Source organism: Pyrus communis, chromosome 17 (assembly GCF_041283825.1).
Source record: "Pyrus communis isolate YQ-2024b chromosome 17, ASM4128382v1, whole genome shotgun sequence".
In the NCBI taxonomy this organism is placed as follows: domain Eukaryota; kingdom Viridiplantae; phylum Streptophyta; class Magnoliopsida; order Rosales; family Rosaceae; genus Pyrus; species Pyrus communis.
The window spans coordinates 17,433,881-17,459,766 of NC_142581.1; the positions used below are offsets into that span (position 1 = coordinate 17,433,881).

The following is a 25,886-nucleotide window of genomic DNA, read 5'->3' on the forward strand; positions in this document are numbered from 1 at the left end:
ATCATCAAGCAAAAGTAGAAGCAGTTGATGAAATTGAGAAATGTAAAATGAGCAAATGCGAGTATCAACAATAAACGGATACATAGATAGTAAAACTCACAAACCCTCACCATGGTAAAACTCAAAGTGGGATAAACCCCCATAGTCTAAGGAGAAAAGTGAGAAATGCATTAAGTCAAAACTAAACGCCTTCATGACGCAAGTAGAATGCACATAAGGGTATGACTAGCCAATGATGGGTTTCCCATTGAAACCTAGTCAAGGAGAAAAAATTCAGTAGGATCATGTCTCAAGGCCCAATCATTGTGGAAGCGTCACAAGCCAAACTTAAATTCATGCATAAAGTACGAAATGAAGAGTATGCAAATTTACGATCATGCCGCGCCAATAAAATAGTAGTTTATTAGATGCCAAGCCCATGCAAATAACGCATATTTATCATGTCAAGCTGTATTATAATATTAATACTTAATATTATGATATGAGTCACGCCATGCTAAAATGAGCCCAAGCCACTTAACGGGGCTTGTCGAGTGATTCGTGGTGTGGATGGTTATGGAAGTTTACTAGGCCTATGTGGAATTAGAATTGTGGAAGACTTTTGGACTGCATGGGAGTACCAAAAGTGCAAGCCCATGATTTTGGCTTCACGTGGGAAGGCTTGAGAGAGAATAGGTTTATCCTTACCCTTTCCCTTGCAAAACAACTATGATACTTAGGAAACAACAAAAACCTAAACCTGAGCTAACCAAATCACATGTTTATCTAGAGTCGCACACCCCTTTTCTTGCGTAGAAATGAATCTTTCCTTTCCAAGCTCACACAGGAAAAATAGGAGAGAAAGCAAGGATGAGCGTTACCAAAGATAAAGTCGTGCTATGAGACATGGTCCAAGAAAGGTGTTGTGGAACTTGGTCCAGGAAAAGAGAAACTTTGGGCAGTGTGCTCTATCAGGCTTCACAGGGCTCCTAACCTTTGCAGCATTATACTAAAAGAGAAACCTGTAACTGCATCCATGATGAAGGAAGACTTAGATGATTTGGAAGAGGAAAAGAAACCAGGAGATTCCCAAAGTTGAAGCCTGGAAGGATCCTTGCTTCTATAAATACAAGGCACGCTGTAAAGGATGAGAGACACAAGCAGGGAAAGAAGAAAGACAAGAGACGTATTTACAACTTAACTCATACTTATAACTTCATTCATTATTTCAACTCAACCATCATACGACCAAACACAAAGCTATAGTAGAATTAGAAGAAAAAAAATATTAAAGTGGAATTGACAAAAAAGTAGTGCTATTTACCTACTTACTTTTATCTTTAATACATCATGTAATTTTTGCATCTCCTTTAATTTACCGGCTTTTATAGTCGAAAATTGGTATGAGGAGGGAGAAGTAATTTGGCATATAAACACTATAATAACGTCACATCTTGACAATAAAAAGAAAATAAAAAGAAGGATCCATAATACGAGAAATTTTTAGGTGTACCTGGTACACCAAAATTTTTTGATGTACCCTCACTCATAAATCCTCACTTATCCCTCACTTATTTTTCAATAAATAAATAAAATCAAATTCTAATCAGGATACACCAATTTTTTGGTGTACCGGTACACCTCAAAATTTCTCCCATAATACAACTCTACCTGATCAATGAAGGACTGGAGATTAGCTTATGCGCTTTTGTCCCTGGGAAAATCTCTGTAAACACCTCTCTCTCTCGATCGAATCGAGGTAGAAGAAGAACAAGAAGAAGATGGGTAGGAGGATCTCCGCCCCTACAACCACCACCAGAACAACCCTCATCTTTACCGTGCTCCTCCTCATCTCCTCGTCCCACTGCTTCTACCTCCCGGGCGTCGCTCCTCGCGATTTCCACATTGTAAGCTCTCTTCAAATCTCCATTTTTTTTTTCTCTTCGAATTCGATGACCCTTTAATTGTTTATCACTTTAATTGCTTTTTATTTCGTCCTTAGTCGCTGCATTGTGGCTGAATCGTTTTGGGTTTGTCTTCGTTTCCACTGAACCAGTGGTGGATCTGGGGTTTTGGGTTTGATCTGTTTTTCCTTTTAATTAGATCTGCGATATGGGTTTTCTGGGTTTTGGGGTTGGGGTTGGATTTTTGAGCTGTAGTTTAATCTTGTCGTTACTTTTAGGGAGGTGTAGTCAATTTGGATTTCACAGGGTTTTAATAGATTTGTTAAGGGACAGATTTTAAAGGATTTTAATAGATTCTACAGTTCTATATGGATTTTGAAAGATTTATATGAATTTTCATTATAGATTTCTATGGATTGTATGAAATTCTTTCATGGATTTCTAAGGATTTGTGTGGACATTTTTCATGGATTTTTATCAAAGTTACAAATGGCTAATATATTTCTTCCCCAATTTTTATCTAATCACATCTCATAACATATTGACCCAAAATCTCAGTAGTATCAAATTCATGTCAAAAATTGCCACAACATTACACACATTATACGAAAAGCAATTAAAACCAACAGAAACTTCATTAGACAAAGGGCGGAGGAAAAAAAGCTCAACCAATTCATCAGATACTTCTTTGTGGCATTTAAACAAACAGCTTGTAGGCCAAAATTGCATAACCCTAGTTCACCAAACCAGTAAAGGGAATTCCCGAAAAACAATTTCTTTCCACTTTCTGATTAAACAAAAACAAACTCAATTGCCATTTTCACGTATTGAATCCAGATCAACGAAAAACCCAAGTTTTTTTAATTGCATTCATCTAACCCACCAAAAAATTGTTCCAGTTTTGATAATTTAAATTCTTTTCGACAGCCCCAAAAAAATTGCAAATGAGAAGTGGAAAGAGCACGGATTATAAAGCCAAAAAAAATAAAAAAGATAAAATCCCAATTCAGAAAAATCATGCTCCAATTGTTACTAATCTTCCCAGAGGAACAAACCAAATGCAGAAAAAAATATAGCAAAAATGTGAAATGCAAGTTTAGTGGGGAATGCTTGGAACTCATGCTAGGACAATTCGTCTTTTATGGTTTGGCATGAAAAGAAATCAGATGGGGGAGGGTTGGATTGTTGATGGGATTGGGTATTTATACCACCCACCCTCAAATCCATCAAAATCCTTCATCCACCAAAATCCTAGCAAATCTATAGCATTCCCACTACACTTAGATTTGTATGGACTTTTAAAATTTTAGGGGGGTGTAGTCAAATTAAGATTTTAAAGGATTTTAAAGGATTTTAAAAGTGATAGATTTGATAGGATTTAAGAGGATTAAGATTCCTACAAAATTCATATGGATTTTTAAGAATTTGAATGGATTGTGGTGGAAGGATTTGAAATCCTAGGGGGTGAGGTTGGATTCTTTTTGGTATTGGTTATATATACTTTTGGCTCTCAAATCCCACAAAATCCACAACTTATTGAAATCCTCCAAAATCTTAATTTTTTGAATACGCTTAGATTTGGATGAATTTTAAAATCCTTTAAAATCTTTTAATTGACTACACCTAGATTTTAAAGGATTCTAAAATCCTTTAATTGACTACACCTAGATTTGAGTGGATTCTAAAATCCTTTAAAATCTTTTAATTGACTACACTAGGATTTTAAAGTCTTTTAAAATCCTCTCAAATCCAAGTTTGACTATTGATTACCCATAGATTTGGATGTATTCTTTAAATCCTCTCAAATCCTGATTTGACTACACCCTGATTTTAAAATCTTTTAAAATCCACCATCAAACTCCTAATTGACTACACTCTGATTTTAAAGTCTATTAAAATACCATCAAATCCAAATTTGGCTACACCCCCCGTAGTTGCCTTAGAGTTAAGGTTTTTGTGTGATTTAGTGGAGTAGTTGCTTTTATTTCTAAAGTTTTGATTGAATTCGGCTTTAGTATATTTTTTTGGTGAAAAGTGATTCTAAGAATCCGTTTTGGGTGCAGGATTACAGCATTTTTTTTTCGTAAAAATGTTAGGAGGTCAACTTTTTTACGGTATTGAGTGTAAAATATGGTTGGAATTATGATATGATATCACCATCAAATGAAATTTAGATAATCCAAAAGCAACAAATCGTTCACCGCTTCCAAAAGTGAGGAGCTTGTTAATGCACTCATAGAAATATGAATTCATATTTGTTCAAGATTTGTTGTATTTTTTTTTTTTTTTTTTTTTTTTCAAACATAATGGGATTGTGGAAGTGTATGCTTGGAGAGAGTGAAGTATCGATGTACTAGATTTGTACACGTGCATATAATGATCAAGCTAAATTTTATAGTCTGCTCGTCTCGAAAATTGTGGGCATGCATCGGTGAATGTTGTTGGGATTTCTGTTAATTCGATAGTTTTCTGTTGTGTCTATCATAAGAATGATGCCAGAATATTCATTGAAGTGTGACCATCCATCTGTTGCTGATTATTAGAATCGTTTCTTTGGCTTTCAGAAGATCTGATTGTTTCAAGCTTGCACCATCATCTAGCATTTGTCATTTCATTGTAATTATTTTCTGTCGAAGTTGTTAGCGAACATTGGGGTCAAGTTCTTTCCTAAACAAGTTAGATGTATGTACATAGTATTTGAACTCATGTTACAGTTCCCTGGCTGTTTCTCCAACATACATGAGCTAAGCCGTCCCCTTTCTTCTGGGTGCCATATTGTGTCTGGCTATAAGTTTATATTTAAAAGTATGATTACAGCTTGTAGCCTGAATGTCACGTTGAATCAATTTTGACTTTGGAACACTATTATGTTCCCTTTCCTTGTTTGCTATATTAATACACAGAATACTAATGTTTTTACTGTGGTTGTCTTCTTTCTGACAGGGAGATGAACTTTCTATTAAAGTGAACAAATTGTCATCTACAAAGACGCAACTTCCATATGATTTTTACTTCTTAAGATATTGTACTCCCCCACAGATTGTAAACAGTGCAGAAAATCTGGGGGAAGTTCTCCGCGGTGATCGCATCGAGAATTCTGTATACATGGTGAGCAGTTATAACCCTTTTTTCATTTTGGCGACTCAATTAGTATAGAAGTTTTTTTAACAATATTTTCAATCTCAATCTCATTTATTTAACTTTGCTTTTGAAACCTCTATTTGTAAATTCTTTTCCAGTTCAAAATGAGGGAGGAGCAGTCCTGTGTAGTCGCTTGTCGAGTAAACCTTGACGCTGAATCTGCAAAAAACTTCAAGGAAAAAATTCAAGATAAATATCGAGTACAAATGTAAAGCAAAAATGTCATTCCTGTATTTTTTTTAGTTTGTAATTTCAAGTATTCTCTTTTTTGAATTTCTAAGTGTCATTCCTGTATGATTTGTCTGCTTTAGATTTACGTTAACTTAATTTCTCTCCCTGGTCACATTCACTTATTTTGAAGTCAAAGATCATTTTATGTTTCTTAACGGTTTGATTGTGACCTCTGAATTGGACTGCAGGATTTTGGATAACCTTCCAGTCGCTGTTGTCAGACAAAGGCGGGATGGAAGTCCCTCAACAACTTATGAACATGGATTCAGTGTTGGATTCAAGGGAAATTATGCTGGGGTATGCCTTACAAACTAGTTGCTAATGTTGAAGTAGGACTCATTTATGTTATCTTATGTTTTATATGCTATACAGAATAAAGAGGAGAAATATTTTATTAACAACCACTTGAGTTTCCGAGTTATGTATCACAAAGATCCTGAGACTGATTCTGCTCGAATTGTTGGATTTGAGGTTACTCCAAACAGGTGCTATATCTTTTTCCTTCTCCCTCTTCTGGTCAGTTTGTTGCACTTCTCGTTTAATGTATGCCACTTGACCTTGATTAAGTACAGGCTTGTATGTTTGGATGATAGAAATACTGTAATGCAGTTGAAACTTGAAAGTAAAAGAAAAGAATCTGCATACATTTCTCTTGTGATGCATGTCCAGTTGACCTCTGCTGAGTACATATTTTGTGTGGTCATTTACTTATAATTTTGAAGTTAGAGAAAGAAAGTGTGGTATTCTATTCTTGATTCCTGGAGGGTCTTTCCCTTGCAAAAGTCTAGGTCTTTCAATGTAGATGTTTATAAGATTGACTTTATAATTAGCTGCATAGTAAAGAAGGGTGTACGATTTCTTGTTGTACTTTTGTGTTCCATCACGCTGTATGCCCATTTTAAAGCATGTAATGGGTTTCTTGGCCAAGTAGTGAATTCCTTAGTTATATAACCTCTTCGTTTTAATTGACCTTCAAAAAATAATGCTTTGCGAACAAGATTCAGTATGAAGAAACCAAGAGTTCTTGAAAAGGATCGCTTTCTATTCATTAAGATTGTGAATAGCTTTATTATGATTCTCTTATTTTCTTATACGCCTCTTTTCAATAGTATCAATCACGAATATAAGGAGTGGAATGGTAACAATACTCAGTTGGCAACGTGCAATAAAGACACGAAAAATCTTCCACCGGGAAGCAGTGTTCCACAAGAAGTTGACAAAGATAAGGAGGTTGTGTTTACATATGATGTCTCCTTTAAGGTACATGATTTAAACCCTTTGGCTACTTTTCTTTCTTCCTTTTACAAACTTATGAACTTTGCTTTTCTTCATTTCTACAAACTTATGAACCTTGCCTTACCCCTCCCTCCCCCAAGGAAAGTGAGATCAAGTGGGCATCTCGTTGGGACACGTACCTCCTCATGAATGACGATCAGATCCACTGGTTTTCAATTATAAATTCATTGATGATTGTCCTCTTTTTATCTGGTATGGTGGCTATGATCATGATGAGAACTCTTTACAGAGACATTGCCAACTATAATCAGCTGGACAGCCAAGATGAGGCTCAAGAAGAAACTGGATGGAAACTTGTTAATGGAGATGTTTTTAGGCCACCAATCAATTCCAATTTACTTTGCGTCTACGTTGGGACAGGGGTTCAGATCTTTGCAATGACACTCGTAACCATGATATTTGCATTGTTGGGTTTCTTGTCTCCTTCCAACCGAGGGGGTCTCATGACTGCCATGGTTCTCTTGTGGGTTTTCATGGGCGTATTTGCTGGTTACTCCTCTGCACGATTGTACAAAATGTTCAAGGGTACAGAGTGGAAGAGGAATACCTTAAAGACTGCCTTCATGTTTCCAGGAATTCTTTTTGCTGTCTTCTTTGTGCTGAATGCTCTAATTTGGGGGGAGAAGTCTTCTGGGGCTGTGCCTTTTGGGACAATGATTGCTTTGGTTTGCTTATGGTTTGGAATATCAGTGCCCTTGGTCTTTGTGGGTAGTTATTTGGGGTTCAAAAAACCACCTGTTGAAGACCCTGTAAAGACCAACAAAATTCCTCGGCAGGTGCCAGAGCAGGCGTGGTATATGAAACCAGTATTCTCTATCCTTATTGGAGGCATTCTTCCATTTGGAGCGGTTTTCATCGAGCTGTTCTTTATCTTAACATCAATTTGGCTGAACCAGTTCTATTACATCTTTGGCTTCCTTTTCATAGTGTTTGTTATCCTTCTGATCACTTGTGCGGAGATAACAATTGTGCTGTGCTACTTCCAGTTATGCAGTGAAGACTACCACTGGTGGTGGAGATCTTACCTGACCGCTGGCTCCTCAGCTCTTTACCTTCTCCTCTACTCTGGTTTCTACTTCTTTACCAAGTTGGAGATTACAAAGTTTGTTTCGGGCATCCTTTACTTTGGGTACATGTTAATTGTTTCATATGCCTTTTTCGTCCTGACCGGAACCATTGGTTTCTACGCGTGTTTCTGGTTCGTTCGAAAGATCTACTCCTCTGTGAAGATTGACTGATCTAAAGATGCATGTAGAGGTTGAGGGCAAGATACTAAGATGAGATCTACATGAGAAAGCAGAAGGGTGTTCAAGTTTTCTTTGGCTTTCACAAGACGAGGATAAGAGACTTTCCGAATCTCACTGAAATCTCCTATTATGTGTATTGTAGAATAGAGCTTGACCTGTTCATTTCATTTACGCTGTTGTGAAACTCTACTTTGTAGTTTTAAGCTTGTTGCTTCTATATATATCAGCCCTGCACTTTTACATAACGATTCTGTTTCTTGTACTTGTTTCATTAGTTCTCTCCATCTGCGAGAGTTGAAACCATAACATTTGTACTAGAACCTTAAAGAGAGGGCGTTAACCCGTCCATATACGACGACTACTGCTCCCTGCTGGGTACGGGGAAACGTTCTTTCCCGTCTGTGATTACACAGAGGCAAACATAGATATCGCAACCAGTATTGTAATGCATTGTTTTCAGACATAATAGTGGAATTGCTTGCTCAGCAAGCTAACATCTACATATCTGGGAAACCGTACAATTTCATTTGCTCGTGCTTGAAGTATTGAACTTTGGTTTATAAGAATTCAGCCAAAACTTTCTATTTTGATTTACCTTTTACAAAACTGTGGCAAATCCCAGGAGCTTAAAAATGTAAAATCGGTCGAGCTTCCTCTTATACAACATTCGGGTTAGGTCAAAATCCATGACTTCGTGATGCCAACATATTGTCATCCGGCCAGCTTAACCTGAAAAACCACAGGGTAGTTGATGGTACTCGCTGCCGTTACAGTGCATTTCTGAAGCGCAAGAGATGATAATCAACAGTAAGACACAGCCATCAGCTAGAGCACGATCTTGATTTCCTATTTTTCTGCCTGCATGTGATTTTGCAATTGAAAATTCAAGCCAACGAAGATGGATTTGGTTGATTTGGGAAAAATGGAGGGTCGAATATTAGTTACGAACCAGAATGAATCCTTCTTTTCTTGTGCTAGTAACTCTTCAAATGATATTTCAGTAAATTCCACATCTGTGCTCTCCATTTGTTCTCTGGATTTGGCTTTCAAGTCGATGTGGGTACTAATTTCAAACATCTGCGATCATACGAAAAAGCTATTTATCAGTTTATCTTATGAGATGAGGGCAAGCAAGAAAGACACTTCATTTACAGAACGAAAAACAGGGCAATAGTCTTCAAGAGACCAAGGAGACCAAGGTCAGTTTCGCTAATATATGAAGCCGAACTTCTTTAGAACCAACTTTCAAGGGATCTTAGGTGAACGAGGAAAATTAGACCAGTGCCATCTATTTTAACCGGCCATCTCAATAGGTATATCTAAGGCCTCTTATCATTTATCGTTCTGTGAACTAAGGATTTTATATGTATACTTTCTTGTATGCTGGTGAAAGCTTAAGCTGTTGTTGGAGCCAATTGTAGACAGATGCATCCTCTTCCAGTCTCTTCTGTTCTAACTCTAGCTTGCACATCTGTAACATCAAATGAATAAATCCGCTTGAAAGATGACACGAGTACTTGGTAACATTTCTACCTACCAAATTCCAAAACTTTTTTTGAATTTAACCAGCCAACCTGTTGATGTAGGCGGTCAAAAGAAGATCTGTCTGCCTTGAATAAGAGAGCTTTTGTTATTGTGAATTTACGTTGAATAACATCAGCTCTGTCACAAAAAAGAACAAACATAAGGGCGGACAAGCATAGTAAACTTTCTATAAAAGACTCCGAAAAATAATCATGTGTTTCATCTTTAAAAACGACAGGGGAAAGGGGTCCCTTGGAAACAATTCGAGAACATACTTGTGCTGTAGCTCATTTCTAGCGTCCACCAAGCAATTAGCGAACTGTCCAACCTGCATATAAGAGAACGAAAAGGATTAATTTAACTACCCCTCTATCATTAAACTATAAACAGATTATGCCTGGCAAGTCATGCTAAACCCTGAGGGAATGAGAAGAACAAGAATGGAATATCTATTATATGGTTCAAGGTATCTACCGATGTTTCTCTATCCACTTTCTCAATTTACCATATTCTGAATATACAGAATCACGATGAGGCTTCTGAAAAAATTATAGCGTAAAATGAGCAGAAAAAAATCTTAATCTTGCTTGTATAGCACAACAAAGACACAAACAAACAATGAATTACACTAATTCCCCATGCTGTGTACTCTAAATAATAAACATAGGGTGACGAATGATGATTTTGGCACTCCATAAACACCGTTAGATGACCATCTGCACTCCTCATGTGTGAGAGTGTAGAGCAGTTTGAATCAAGTTATCTGATTTATCTATAAGAATAAATCAAGAATAAAAAGCGCAGAAATAATCAGAAAGAACAACGATGCGGAGATATCAATTAGACATTTTACTCCAGAAGAAATTCCATCAAGTCGTCAAGTCAAAATTTATCATTCATTATTGTGTGATGACTAATGAGGCGTTTCATAGATTTTACAAAGTTAAATAAACCGAGCTAAGTGCTTTTTGGTTACTACTAAACCTTATTCTGCTTATAAACTTAGACTTGGGGTTGCTTGTTTCCAAGAGCAACCCTATGATAATCTCAAAAGCCAAATTGCAGTGGGAGGGAGGAGGAATCAAGCAAACGGCCAACATTTTACCTCATTCTCAACCTGCTCAAGACTCCATAGACATTACTTTCAAATAACTACTGTAAATCCTCTTATTTTCAACTAGGGATACCAGACATGTCATTTGGCTTAACCATCTAACCAACAAAGTCAACCCTATACTTGCGCACCAATGGCGTAACCAAATCTTCTGAGTCTAGCATATACACGATAATCCGATTACTCCTACCAATGCAGCACAAACACTCCATCCTGTGTATTTCCCCATTGCAAATTTGCTAGGAAAATAATGGAATTTAACTCAAGTTGCTCAAATACCAATTTCAAGTGTATCTTCAACTCTATTAAAGGCAAAGGCGATATAGAACAAGTCACAAATCAATTCAGTGATGCTTTCGACTACTGGACTCTCGCGGAATGGAATGATTTGAATATCGATTTATTAGTAAAAAGCCGTCTCCTACATTTGAATTGCCAAAACAAGAACCTTATGTGTAGTTTTTGGTTTGTACATTGATAATGGTACTATGAGCTTCTTAGGGCACCCGCAAGATATGTTTTCAGATATCGCTATACAATTACAACTAATCTCAAACAAAATTACACGAGCAATAAAACCATAACTCAAAGAAAATATATTCCAAAAATAAATTATGAAACTTTTGGGAGTAAAATTTAAGAGCCTGACCTGAGCGAGTGTCAATTTCTCGGACTCATGGCACTTCATGAGCTCATCGTATTGCTGCTTGATCTTCCTCTGAGTAGCACTACTCGATGATGTAAACGGGTAAAAACATACCAATTCCTCCTTCACCCGAGAGCCCAAACCCGGACCCGAATTCCCCTGACCGCACAAATCTTCACTCCCATCTTCTTCTTCCTCTTCCAAATGCGACGACTTCTTCTTCTTGGCCCTCCTCCTCTTCTTCTTAGCTCCCTTATGCCCCTCCGACCCGACTGTCTCCCCGTCCAAACCCGACCCGGCGTTATCCGGGCCGCCACCCTCACTGTTCACGAACAAGCTCGCCCATTTGGAAGAATCAGAGGGCAGGATCTCCACGAGGAGTTTGTGGGGCGGATTGTCGAAATGGGTCGGGTTATTTTCACGGCCCGGATGGGTCTTGCCCAGAGTTTGGGACAATGAACGTTTGAGCTCGAAAAGGTCGTCGTAGGTCTGCTGCTTGTGCTCTGTTTTCTGCAACTTTTTGAAAACAGAGAAGGAGAAGAGGAAGAGGGAGAAGGTGACGAGGAACACGAAGGTGCACAGAGATAACATGGGTGTTTGCGTATGGAACTGGGACTGACACTGTATTGGGATTGGAAATTTGGAAGCCAGATTGGATGGATACGAATGTGAAGCCGCCATTAAAACGCGTCGGCCACAGAAAACAGAGGAACAAAAATGTGGGCTTTATGTACGTGTATAAGTGTATATGTATAGATGTTGGTTTTGTATTGGATTGAAGTGGCTGGGAGGTTAGATTGAAAGTGAGGGAAACAGAGAGGAGAGAGAAAGAGAGGTGGTTTTCTCACAGTAGGCTGCTTTCCACTGAGTCTTCTCTCGTATTCCTTTTGTGTTGGTTTTGCTTTTTCTGAATTTTCTATGGAGGATTAGATTTGGGCCTACGCGTGTGACCGTGTGATGTCGTTTTGTGTCACTTAACAAACTCTCTCACACCTATACGTCGTTCTATATACGCTTTACACTAACGATTTTTTATTCTAGGCACTCCAAATTATACGTATACTAAAACTGGATTTCCCTAGCACTGTTTTTCACTGTTTTTGAATAGTGTGTTGGAGAACAATTTAGAAACAATAAAATAATAGAAACACAGAACCGAAATACTTATACTTTATTATTAAAAAATACTTGCAATACAGAATGCAATAGCACAATAATTACAAAAAATTAATATGATACTAACTTGAATGAATTGAAGGTAGAGGCTAGCGCAAACACTATGTCCTTCGAACAATATTTCCGTCTCGCTCGTGTGCTTGTGGTTCTACAACGTCTGCTCGACCAGGATACAACTACCTAATTCTACAACCCGCACTGGATTATAGAACTCTAGCGAATTGCTTTGTGTGTTTACTCTCTGGAAAGTTTGTACGGAAGATAAGGAGGAAGAAGAAAAGATAATGATTGATGGAAATGAGGACTCCAGTTATATAGGCTCTTTCATACCTCTTCAAACACCTTTTGGATGTATCTGAAGCTATACAGCTCTTTCCAAAAAGATACAACTCTTTCCAAAGAGTTGTGTCTATTAATCAAAACGTTTTTAATTAATTTAATTAAAAACTTAATTCGAAATTAAAACTAATTGATCAGATTAATTTTAATTCCTTGGCCCCAAGTGCCCCAAGGCCCAAGGCCCTTGTTTTGATTAATTAATATTAATATTATAGTATAATCCTCAAACCTAATTCACACAACCATAAGGCTCAAGCCTTCAATCCATTTCCAAATGGTCCAAGTTCTAATTACTAAGGAAAAGGAATAAGCCTATATAAAGGCTAGTGAAAAAATACTGTTGACTAATGTGGGACAAGAGGGTCTCAAACTCCAACAATACCCCACATTTGAGACTACTCTTTGGTCCTAGACACACTAAGATACGAGAGTAAACAATAGATGTGACATACATCAGAAGAGGCGTCTTTTGGACTTGAACCTACCTTAGTATATACTTATCAGATTTACTAGATGACGCAGTGAATATAAAATCTTGAACTGTTCATCTCCGCAGTAAACCAAGACAATAAGCAAAACATATGCCACATTTACACATCACAAATTCATACGTTTGTGTTCTTTTTGGTCCTGAACAAATCCTGGATTCATGAGAGCTTTAGAGAATGTAGCCATGTAATTCTCATAAATGTGACCCCACATTTACTCTCATATAAGTGATTGATAGGAGCATATTTATGCGCCTTAGTTTGCTTGTTTTCTTGCATTTATGTTGCTAGTACTTAGTAATTTTAGTACTTTAAGCTATTTTCGTGTGTTTGTAGGTCCAAAGGGCTAAAGGAGCAAGAAAGTGCATTTTGGTGCATTTTGGAGTAGTTTGGGGCATTAAATGGATTGCATATGCTTAAAGCCAAGTAGATGGACGAAATTGAAGACCAAAGGAGGCTAGGAATGAATAAAGAGATGAAGAAATGAAAATGAAGAACAAAGAGTTCAAAAATTGGAAACCAAAGTTTCTATTCTTGGCTTAGAAGTTTCCTAATCCTACCTCACTTATGTTCCAACCAAAAAAGGGTTCCAAAACATGTTAGGTTGCTAAATAACATGTTTCAAGAAATCCTAGAACCTGCCATAGAGGTTGCCGCACCTACCTATGGATCCCTTATTCCTTGCTGCACAAGCCACTCCACATTCATCACCAACACAACCATGCAGCCACACATTCTTTCTTCCAGCCTTGCCGTGCACATGCATTCCCCTTTGCAATTCCAGCTTTCCACCAACAAATCTAGCTGTCACTCACATGCATTTCCTTCATTATTTCAGCCACATGCACCCATAATCATAGAGCCACATGCAATCTTAATCATTCAACCATGCAGCCACACATTCATTCTCCACTCTTTGCCGTGCTTCCCCCTTCGTTCCAGCCATTCCACATGCATTTCCAACCTAGCAGCAACCCTTTAATCATTCCCTCCTAGCTGTCATTCACATGCTCTCCCATCCATTCTCTCCCTATAAAAACCATACACACTTCACACCAAAGAACAAGCCTTGAGCCGTGCAAAACCATCCATTCCAGCAGAATCCTTTTTGTGCTGTGCCTTCCTCCACCATTCCAGAAATTCATACACAATTCACACCATCACACAACCATTCCTCCATACAAATACCACCCCAAAACCTATCCTTAGACCTTGTGCCGCAACAAAGAGGAAGAGAAGAGGGCCTAAACGTTCATACAATTCAAGTTTGAGTTGTTGGAATGTTTAGGTGTTTCTTTTCCTTTGATTTCAATGTTTAATTTCAATTCTCTTTGTCTTGTACGTATGAGGAACTAAACCCCCCCTTGGCTAGGGGGGGATTTGAAATACATGTTTATGCTTGCGATATGATTTGATTACTTCTAATTGCGTTTCATAAGTTGTGAATTCAATTTACTTATCTATGTGAATTACATTGATTTGTGTGTGTTGGTTGAGAGTGCACGCTTAATTATCATGCATAAATTGGATGCTAGGATATAAGGAAATTTCACCTAATCGTTATGGAATTATATTCACAAGTAGTAAAAGTTGATGATCTCAATTGCGTTAAGTAAATTCTTGGCATAAGTTTCATGCAATTCATAGTAACGAGTGCTTCGTCAATGCTTATGGTTTTCAAAGAACTTAATGATTCTTGCTTGTATCTCTATTATGCAATTCATATAGGGAACTTGTGGGGAATGTTTTGGGTTGTCGTATGCAATCATCCAATTCAATAACGTTAGGAAAATCTGAGGGTTAATTAGTGCAATTCACGGTTAATCTGGGGCGTTGAGAATTCATGGTTTATTGAAAAGCAATTGGAAATCGTTTTATATGCAAGTATAACATGTATGGAGATGAACCCCTTAGCTAGCTTCCCATCCATTCAATTCCATCACATTCATATTTACATTCTGCCTTTAAATTGCAATCTGTGCATTTAGTTTAATTTCGTCAAAACCTCAATCCCCCTTTGCTTTAGTGTCCAATTTAGTTAGAAAGTGTCTTAATTTGTGTTTATAAGTGTTTTGATTCAATTTGTTACACAAATTCGTCCAAATTCACCAAAGTGCTCAAAACTGCCCAGAAAGTGTTTTTAAGGAAGTTTTGAGTGTTTTGGGTGCTGTTTGAGTCTTTTGGTTTGTTTTAGTGTTTTAAGTGTTTAGTTTTGCATTCTTTAAGTCTAAGTTAGTGTTTTAAACTTGTTTTTATTTATTTGAGTCAGTTTCCAAGTGATTTTGCAATCCCTCCTAATCCCCGGTTAAGAACGATCCCTACTTACATACTTACTACACTTGATAAAAAGAGGGTTTAATTTGTGTGCGTATAATTCTCGCATCAGTGATATTGATTAAGAATAGGCTGCTACTATTCCACTTGATTTACAAGTATCAATATCATTAAACTAATGTATCCTACATCATCAGCAGTCACCACACTTCTTCCATCATAGGAATGGGTATGTAAGTGTGTTTCTTCTTGAATCTAGCCAAACCAGTTTGCCTATTGAACCTAGACCATGGGATCTCCAATCAACTAGGTTAGGTTTCCGTTTGGCAGTTTCATTTTACTCTACTGGCTTTAAACCCATTCCCCTCGATGTATGCTTAACTTGCTCTCTAGACAAACATTTAGGAAGCGGATCCGCAATATTATCTTTTGACTTAACATAGTCAATAGAAATTACACCACTAGAGAGCCATTGCTTTATTGTATTATGCCTTCGTCTAATTTGTCTAGACTTCCCATTGTATACACTATTTTTAGCTCGATATTGTGCAGCTAAACTATCACAGTGTATACATATTGTCGTTACAGGTTTTGGCCATATGGGAACATCCTCCAAAAAATCTCTTAGCCACTCAGCTTCTCCTCCAGCCATATCGAGAGCTATAAATTCTGATTCCATGGTTGATCGGGCTATGCATGTTTGTTTAGAAGATTTCCAAGATATTGCTGCTCCTCCCAAAGTAAATACATATCCACTTGTGGATTTTGTATCATTACTATCCGATATCCAATTCGCATCAGTAAATCCTTCAAGCACAGGAGGATACCTTGTATAATGCAATCCACTTAAAACTTCAGGCTCGAGATTTTCATGATTAATGAGAAGAGCGATTGTACCCCACCATTCTCATCGAAACAAGCATAGAATGGGCGATTATTCTGCACCACTTGAACAGCAGAAAAATTTAAATATCCAGAGCAAGATATAATCGATTTAAATATCTAGAGCAAGGTATGATCGATGTAAATATGTGGAGCAAGGTGGACGATTATACCACACCACCTAAAATTGTAGTAAAATTTAATTTGCAACTCAAGATGGGCGATTGTACCGCACCATCTTTGATCACAGTGAAAATTAAATTTGCTGTTCAAGATTGGCAATTATACCGCACCATCTTTGATTACAGTAAAATTAACATAAATAAACACTGGGTTAGAAACTAGGAACTACACCAAACAAGAAATCAAAGATATAAGTAACTGTTAAATTTAGAACGAGAAGCAAACATGGTGCTAGCAGTTCATTGCGAGGGTGCATCACGCAGATGAAGCAGAAGAAGAAGAAGAAAAACAGGGAAAAACCTTAAATGAAGCATTTTTTTTTCTTTCTTTCGGTGAAGGGAGATGTGACCTATTTAAGGTTAGAGAGTCGTACTGATAATGTGTTATAAATAGACAAAAGTTAGAGAGATAACCTTTCTATGAACAGGAGCGAAGCAGGTGCAAAATATTACACTACGACTTTAGTAGTTATAGCATAAAAAAGGATGGCAGAAAAGAGAGGGAGGGATACTGATATTATTTCTGTTGCTTTCTTTCGCAATGCATTTGATAACATACGAAGTGCTCTATTTATAGAACGACTCTCGTAACTACAACCATCAAAATACAATGATGATACTTTTGAAAGTATCAAACATTATTACTCACTATTACTAAGTCTTTGGGCATTCTTTTGAGTGGGCATTCACCCACTAATTCTATAACAATGTATGATTATTACCAAATGTCTATATCTTTCGTTGAATAATATTGGTGATTACGATTTCATGCCTTTTACCATCACAGCTGCTGAAGAACTTGGACTCCCTATCGCAGTGTTGTTTACTAGACCTTGGAATGTTTGGATTTTTATCCGGTTTCGTGTTCAACCAACTATTTGGTGAATTTGTATTCCTACTAAAGATGTGTGTTGGGTATGAAATAAATATACAAGTTTTCACATAAGTAAAATACATTTTGCTCCCCTCTCACAGAAATGAACGACCATAACTTTGCTTTCCCTTTCGCAGCTTTGCGCGCTGGCTTCCTCCATTGACCTCTACACCTACTTTGAAAAGTTAGATGAGGAATACATCACTGATGGCATGTTGCAATTAAGGTATATCATTGAAAAGTTTTTGCAACAATTTGGAAATTTAGCAAAGAAAAATGATTGCACTTCTCTTTTGTTTCGTTGTACTTATCCAATTTTTTCTAGGTTTTTAATTGAATAAATAAACCGAGAATCAAGGAATGGAAATATGAGAAGTAGATAATTACTTCAAAGAAATGCAATCATGATTGAAAATAAATCCCATGAAAGCATCGATTTAGTTGTTCAGAACACCAAACAGAGCCTTCTATTACCATTTTCTGTTTTTTTTTTTCCCTTAGAAAACATAAAAAATCTCTCTTCAAATTACATAAAAACTAAAAACTTCATATCTAACACGCCTCTAATCTCTCAAATTAGTTTTGTAAAAACATTAGTACTGAAGCTATGCATCAATCTAGCAAATCTGGTTCACAGGATATGATGATACTATGAATCACATATATGACAAGATCAAAAGGTAATGATTCTTACACTCCTGTCGTCTATTTTATTCAATTGCTTGATTCTCCTCTAATTTATTCAATCCAAAAGGCTAATTCAGTTAAGATATTGTATTAATGTATGGTTTATTCTATTCTCTTAATTGAAGGAATTTTTATGATCAAAGAAAGTTTTTTGGTTTATCTTATTTTCCTTTTATTCAATTTTCTTTTCTGTGAATAATATTGGTAAGACCACTTTGGTAAGCAAAATTTGATTATATAGGCATGGTTGCTTACAAGACACAAGATTTGTTTTTTGCTTTATGATTTCTAGGCTTTTAGATTAGAAATGTTAGCCTCAATACCTTGGTACATGATCGAGTACAAGATTGGGATATGGCATTTATAAAATCTGGGGTTATAATAATTAACTTTTTCTTCGTTCTTTATCACAGCACTATGGATTCGAATTGGATTGGGTGCTTGGTGCTATACTCTCCATGGATATTTTGGAGGCGTCATGTGATTTACAGCGTCTAGGCCGGTCTGGCCCACGGTGATCTTCGTTGATGGTAAACTATTAATTCCTGTTATTTCTGTTTCTTTTTGTTCATTTCACATGTGAAACTGTTTATTGAAATTTAATCTGCCAAGAACCGGAGATGGTCTTAGGTTTTAGGTTAAAATTGAATCATCAGTGATTTTGAAAATATGGTATTTCTGCTGAAACCTATAACGATGGACACATAGGTTATACATGCGGATTTTCACATTATTGTAGTTCTCTATTGATTTATGGAAGGTAATCTTAGCTCCTCGTCTATGTACCAATTTTTTATTTTAGTGTTCAGGCAGAAATTACAGAGGAGCTTATTTGTTGGAGATTCGAGGAGGAAAACTTAGCACTGTGGCACCACTGGAAGTGGATATTGCTAATCAGGTTTTCACTCTTTTTTCCACATACTTTGGTTCAAAGCAATATCATTTGAATGATGAAATTTTGTGATTGCACATAGAAATGTCAAGTTTAGTTCGATGCTAGCAAGTGGTTTCCGTTTCCATCCTTTTGTGGCTGTCTATTTTAGTTAACCTATTGCATCATGCCTTCCAAACTTTTTATTCCTAGATTTTCATATCACATGGTAGTCATTGAATTCAAAACCTCATCCTCTTCCCCCTATTATGCTTACAAGAGGAAGGGGTGCATGGGAAGATAAATCTAATTTATTTCAAACTTTGAATCATAAACCAGGAAGAAAACTGTCCTGAAACACCAAGATCATAGCCAAAGAGAGAGCCTCATAGAGCTGCGATGCAAGCAAAGATGAAATACCCAGTAATCCTATACTCATACTGATGACCCTTTTAGATACTACTCCATCACCTCCATATCCTCCTGTGTCGATTTAAGATGATCAGGGCATAATCAGGATAGTCTCTCACACCACTTACATTTACTTCCCCGCTGATATATTTTTTGCATCCAATTTTCCGTTATCTAATCTTTAACTTCTGTTATAATTATTTCAGTCAATTCTTTAACATATATACTCTTTTTAGGGAATTGTTGCTACACTTACTGTACTTCAAAGAGCAGTAAACCGCATCATAAAACAATTTTCAGGTGTAGTATTATTCAAAAGAGTAATGTCAGATATAAAGATTTATAAAATTTGTTTTGATTATGCCCTCCATCGTCATCAGGGAAGTATTGCGAGTCGTTATTTGTACTTTAAAAAGAATGCCAGAAAATTGTCTAGAGGTGTAGTATACATCAATATCCTTGATACTATACATCAATTATTCTGACATATATAATTACAGATCCAAAAGTGCAGGTTCTCTGTGCTATTGTTCATTGCCTATTTAGGCAATTTCCTACAACATTGAGTAAAATAAAATAAAATTTTGTTAATGTTCTCTATGATTAAGTGTATGCATTAATATGTGTTTCATCCTTATATGCAATTTTCATTAGTGTCGTATCTTGAAAAGTTAGCATCTCAAGTGAATCGTATTTACCACTTTCCTTTTAAATGAATTTTAAAATCAGCTTCAGTCCATGTTTGTTTAACAATGTGGTATTGTGGAAATTTTAAGTTTGTTTGAATGTATTTTTCATAGATTGATTGAATGTACAAGGGGGGATATATAATGAGGTAGAAGGTTACAAGCAACCCTACCTTGGCAAATCCTACTAACCTGGTAAACCCTAAAGCTGTCACTTCTTAAATTAAGGGAGTGCAACAAGTAGCTAGCACACAACTATCAACAAGTCATCTAGATGTCAATCTTCCTTAAATTAAGGGATTAGACTTAATAGAGAATCCCATGGAAAGAAGGAACATAAAATCTGGCAACATCAGTCACCCCATATTGTCTAATATCCATATGCATCATCAGTTATATGCAACATCAGTTACCTCATATCGTCTAATATCCATATGCAGCATCAGTTATATGCAGCATTGTCTAATATCCATATGCAGCATCAATCACCGCATATTGTCTAATACTCCCCCTCAAGCTGGATCGAGGAGATTGATCGAGCCAAGCTTGTCAAGGAGACGCTAAAAAGGAACTGAGGGAAGTGCTTTTGTGAATACATCTGCCAATTGATCATGACTGCGAGTATAGATGGTTTGAATAAATTGGGATTGAACTTGTGCCTTAATGTAGTGACAGTCCACTTCAATATGTTTGGTCCTTTCATGAAACACGAGGTTAGTAGCGATGTGCATGGTTGCTTGATTGTCACACATGAGTGACATCGGAGTAAAACTAGAGAATCTTAAGTCTAAAAGTAACCCCTTGAGCCAAATTAACTCACATGTTGTCGATGCCATTGCACGATATTCAGCCTCAGCACTAGAACGTGCAATAACCTGTTGTTTTTTGCTTTTCCATGTGACGATGTTTCCTTTAACAAACATACAATAGCCAGTGGTAGACTTCTTATCAATTGCATTTTCGGCCCAATCTATATCGGTGTAGCCACTGATTTGAGTGGATTGGTTGTTCTTCATAAGAATACCTCTACCAATAGAGCCTTTGAGGTAGCGTATAATCCTTTTGACAATGAGAAGATATTTCACAGATGGTGCATGCATGAATTGGCTAACTAGGCTCATAGCATAAGTAATATCCGGTCTGGTTATGGTAAGGTATATAAGCTTTCCAACTAACCTTTGGTAGTGACTCACATCGGTGAAAGGTTCTCTATCCATCTCAAGCTTTAGCTTACTATCAAGGGGAGTGATAGCAGGCTTGCAATCAAGTAGTTCAGCCTGAGTGAGAAGATCTACAACATACTTGCGCTGATTTAAAAACAAACCCTTTTGAGATGGTGCCATTTTAATGCCAAGGAAGTATTTTAGTCTCCCCAGGTCCTTTTATGGCAAATGTGTGATTGAGAGATTTCTTGAAAGCTTCAATTTCAACTTCATTTGTGAACAAAGATGAGTCTGTATTACTTTGAACAAAACCAGCAGCTTCCAACACTGAACTCAACTTGCATACCATACACGTGGAGATTATTTCAAACCATAGATTGTTTGTGCAATCGACACACCATATCATTTTTACCTTGAGAAGAACCTGGTGGAAGTTGCATATATACTTCTTCTTGTAAATCCCTATGAAGGAACGTATTTTTTACATCCATTTAATACAATGGCCAGCTACAATGCACAGCCACTGAAAGAAGAACCCTAGCTGAGTTCATTTTGACTACTAGAGTAAATGTCTCATTGCAGTCACCCCAAACGTTTGAGTGGTTTCCTTGAACTTTGTTTTATAGATCCATCTACTCCCAACAGCCTTCTTTCTTGGGGGTAACTTCACAATGCTCCATGTTTGATTGTTTTTCAAGGAATGAAGTTCATCCTTCATCACATTTCTCCACTCAGGAATTACTTGAGCCTCTTGAAAGGTTCGTGGTTCAATGTGATGAGAGATTTCAGCCAGGAATGTGGCATGATTAGGGTGAACATTGATAGGAGCATATTTATGGGACGTTGTTAGCTTGTTTTCTTGCAATTACATATTTAGTTTCTATTTATTATAGTGATTTAAGCAATTTTCGTATGTTTGTAGGTTTAAATGACAAAGTTGGCAAGAAAGTGCAATTTGGAGCATTTTAGAGCAGTTTTGGGCTTGGAATGGATTGCACATGCATGTAGCAAAGTGGATGGACGAATTTGAAGATCAAGAGAGGCTAGGAATGTGCTTAATATCTGGAGAAACAAATTTGGAAGCATTGAAGATAAGGAATCAGCTATAAAGAAGGAACATTATCCAAACAACCTTATCTTATCCAAACCTTATTCAACCTTATCTTATCTTATCCTAACCTAATCTTATTCCACCTTAATTCTAGCTGCAAAGAGGACTCATTTTCACATTAAATCACCTAAATATCAGGTCCTAGAACTTCTATTTTCATGCCCTAAGTTTGTGCCACATATTTTATCCCTTTCCTTCTAGAAATCTGCCACAAAACCCCTTTCTAGAAGTCCTAAAAATCTGCCACACCCCCTATCCCTATTCTCTTTGGTTTCTGATTTTTAGATGGCCTTTTCCTTATGGATTTGAAGTGCTAAAATCCTTTTCCTAAGCTACTTTTGTGCCGCACCTAAGCCTATAAATATGTCTATGCCACATAATTCAATCACCACCCTTTACCACAATTTCACACCACACCACCCACCACACCTGGAGCCGTGCTTGCCATTCAAAACGTTGGATTGTTGGAGCGTTTCTAGGTGTATTCTATTCTTTGTTTTCAATGTTTAAATTTAATTATCTTTGTTTTGTGAACATGAGGAACTAAATTCGTTTTATTTAGAGGTGAATTCAAAGCCATGAACATATATGTGATATGAATTGATTTCATCCAATTATTGTTTCATAAATCGTGAATGCAATTTGCTTAACTGCTTGATTGATAGCTTATTCTTGTATGTTAATTAAGGAGGCCTACTTAGTTTGCATGCATGAATTTGATGCTAGAATATAAGGGAGTTTCACATAATAATTATTCACTTATATTCACAAATAGTGGAAGTCACTAGTCATGATTGTGTTAAGTGAATCCTTGGCAGGAGTCTTATGCGTTTCATAGTGATGAATGCTTTGTCAATGCTTATGATTTTCATAGAACTTAATGACTTTTGATATGTATCTCTATCATGCGTTTCATATAGGGAACTTGAGAAAAATAATTTGGTTGTAATGCGTATTCATTTAATTCAATGAAATAAGGAAAATCTGATGGTTGGTTGTGCGTTGCAATTAACTTGGGGCATTGTCATTCATGGTTTAAAGGAATAATAACTGGAAATCGATTCATATGCAAGTGTGTCATGTGTGGAGAAGGGCCCTCTAGCTAGCTTATCACCTATCCATTCACCCCAATTTCGTGTAACTTAGTTTAAGTTTACATTCTGTTTGTTTTATTTTAAATTCGTCAAAACCAATCCCCCCTTTACTTTGTTGTGTCAACTTAGTTAGAATATGTCCAAACTTGTGTTTTTAAGTGTTTTAAGTCAAAATTAAGTTAGAATTCGTCCAAATCACCCTTTAGAGTCTAGTTTGAGTCTATTTGATTGTTTTGTGCTGTTTTGAGTCTTTTTAGTTTGCTTTGAGTCATATAAGTCTAGTTAAGTGTTTTTAAGTTTAGTTTTGTGTTTTTAATTCAGTTTAGAGTAGATTAGCAATCCTTTCTAATCCCTGGCCTAAAACGATCCCTACTTTTATATACTACAATCATAGGGTTTTAATTTGAGTGTTAGAATATATCACATCAAACACGACTATAACTCAACATCTCAGTGATGGGGTGTTTGGAAGTGAAGGTGACATAGTCTCAGAGCCTTGCTGGAGGTTGTCGAGCACGCACATGATTACGCCTTGTAGGTGGTAAAGTGGGAGCCTCTTCACGACTTTCATCTTGAGTAGATTCAGTACCATCCTCCAGGTTTCTTAGTTGAGAAGACACATGAGTAGTTTCACTCACAATCTCTGCTTGTTCATGATTGCTAGTGGCTTCTGGATCCAAGTGCATTGAGTGATCAATGCATGCAAGCAAGGGAAATAAATCACACATTAGCTCCCTCTTTCAGGAGTGAGTAGCCTTCTTGGAGAAATAGGGAACTGTTTCCTTAAATCTCCTTCTTGGAGAAATAGGGAACTGTTTCCTTAAATCTTACATCCCTAGACACAAGCATCTTGTTAGTAATAGGATGAAAACATTTGTAACCTTTTTGGGAGGATGAATATCCCATGAAAACACACTTTGCAACCCTAGCATCCAGTTGTCATGGTGTAATGCTTGAACATGAACAAAGCACGTGCAGCCAAAGACTCTCAAATGTGATAAAGTTATATGTCTTCCTTTAAGAGTTTCATAAGGAGACTTAAACTCTAAAACACGACTAGGCAATCTATTGATTAAATAAGTTGCAGTGAAAATGGCTTGTGACCAAAATTTCTTTGGTATGTTTATATGCAACATCAATGCACGAGTCTTCTCAAGTAAATCCCTCTTCTTTCTTTCAGAGATCCCATTTTGTTGTGGGGTTTCCACATAGCTTGTCTGGTGAACAATACCATGAGAGCTCAAATATTGACTCATATTGTTGGATAAGAACTCAGTGCCATTGTCAGTTCTTAGGTTCTGAATGGTTGACTGAAATTGAGTTATGACAAGTTGATGAAAGTCTTTGAACATAGTGAAGACATCCTTTTTTGATTTTAATAGATATAGCCATGTTGTTCTAGAAAAATCATCGACAAAGATAACAAAATATTTATATCCATCAAAAGATTCAATAGTTGGACCCTAAACATCGGAGTGTACAAGTTCAAAAGGTTTGCTAGCCCTAGACATTGAGAACTAAAAGGGAGCCTAGTAAACTTGGAGAACTGACATGTATCACACATTACAGATGATTGATAGTTTTCGGGAAATAGTTTAAGCAAAACAGTCTCTGATGGATCGGCTAATCTTTGATGCCAGATTTGTTGGTCCTTGGAAGAAATTGAATCAACTTGGAAAGCTTTGACTAAACGAGGTTCCTTGCATAGATAGTAAATACCATTCAATCGTCTTCTTGGTGAGAGAATCTTGAAACATAACACTGCTTGGTGAGAAAGTGACAAGACAATTTAGGATTCTAGTGATATTTCCTATTGACAGAAGTTGAAAAGGAAAGGTAGGAACAAACAATGCAGTAGACTCAAGGTTGTTAAAAAGCAATTTTACTTTTCCCAAGCCCAAAACCATGGCCTTTTTTTCCATTAACAACTGAAACATGAGAGGGTTTTGACAAAGTTTGAAAACTATGTAAGTTTGAGGCTTTGTTTGTCATATGGTCAGTGGCTCCTGAGTCAATAATCTAACAATCATGTTCAATACTAGTGTGAAGAATAGTTGAGAATGCACTAAAAATACCTGGAGCTTTGCTTCTTGCTATATTCTCATTTTTAGCAAGGAAACCTGCGAATTGTCTAAGTAGCGCAGTGGGATTTTCAGTTGTAACCCTTGAGCTTTCTGCAGCTTCTCTATGTCCATTGGTTTGCATGTATATTGCAAAGTCATTTATGAGCGAGACAAGATTTGAAGTGAAGTCCTGAATGCTCTCAGGGAATGAGTTATAGTTGTGATTTGCTACATGCTGAGATTTGTATAAGCCAGTATGGAACTGCCTTGAAGGAATCATTTTGTGATCCTTGTTGAACTTAGGTTTCAGTTCGGGATGTAAAATCCAGCACATTTCCTCCACATGACCTACAACGTCACAGTAACTGCACTTAAAATGTGGATTTTTACCCTTGTAAGGCCTGCTATCTGAGGGTTTATGTTTGGCAACATAGTCTCTTGACTCAGAAATCTTGGAATTCTTCTCCAAGTTCATTACCTTTCTTTGAGCTTCCTCACGTTGA

At 36.9% G+C, this 25,886-nt stretch overlaps 2 protein-coding genes and 1 long non-coding RNA gene across 5 annotated transcripts; 2 read left to right on the plus strand and 1 right to left on the minus strand.

Moving 5' to 3' along the window:
- The first annotated feature begins 1,620 nt into the window (after positions 1–1,620).
- Positions 1,621–8,043, plus strand: LOC137749485 (transmembrane 9 superfamily member 7). The gene is made up of 7 exons (XM_068489581.2): positions 1,621–1,886; positions 4,827–4,991; positions 5,123–5,232; positions 5,444–5,552; positions 5,628–5,740; positions 6,365–6,515; positions 6,632–8,043. The coding sequence occupies exons 1-7, from the start codon at positions 1,761–1,763 to the stop codon at positions 7,787–7,789; spliced, it is 1,932 nt and encodes a 643-aa protein (XP_068345682.2). The 5' UTR covers positions 1,621–1,760; the 3' UTR covers positions 7,790–8,043.
- Positions 8,044–8,302: 259 nt separating this feature from the next.
- LOC137749486 (CA-responsive protein) lies at positions 8,303–11,960 on the minus strand. 2 transcript variants are annotated; one of them, XM_068489583.2, is made up of 6 exons: positions 11,086–11,960; positions 9,598–9,650; positions 9,373–9,460; positions 9,171–9,269; positions 8,748–8,875; positions 8,303–8,656 (listed from the first exon to the last, which is right to left on the minus strand). In XM_068489583.2, exons 1-6 carry the CDS (start codon positions 11,761–11,763, stop codon positions 8,620–8,622), a joined length of 1,083 nt encoding a protein of 360 aa, XP_068345684.2. In that variant the 5' UTR covers positions 11,764–11,960; the 3' UTR covers positions 8,303–8,619. The 2 variants fall into 2 exon arrangements, with proteins under 2 accessions (XP_068345684.2, XP_068345685.2); XM_068489584.2 differs by lacking the exon at positions 9,171–9,269 and having other exon boundaries at positions 11,086–11,956.
- Positions 11,961–17,197: 5,237 nt separating this feature from the next.
- On the plus strand, positions 17,198–18,883 carry LOC148689551 (uncharacterized). 2 transcript variants are annotated; one of them, XR_015958857.1, is made up of 4 exons: positions 17,198–17,338; positions 17,435–17,523; positions 18,398–18,514; positions 18,787–18,883. It is a non-coding gene; the product is annotated as an uncharacterized LOC148689551 (long non-coding RNA). The 2 variants fall into 2 exon arrangements; XR_015958856.1 differs by lacking the exons at positions 17,198–17,338; positions 17,435–17,523 and having other exon boundaries at positions 18,373–18,514.
- Positions 18,884–25,886: the final 7,003 nt, after the last annotated feature.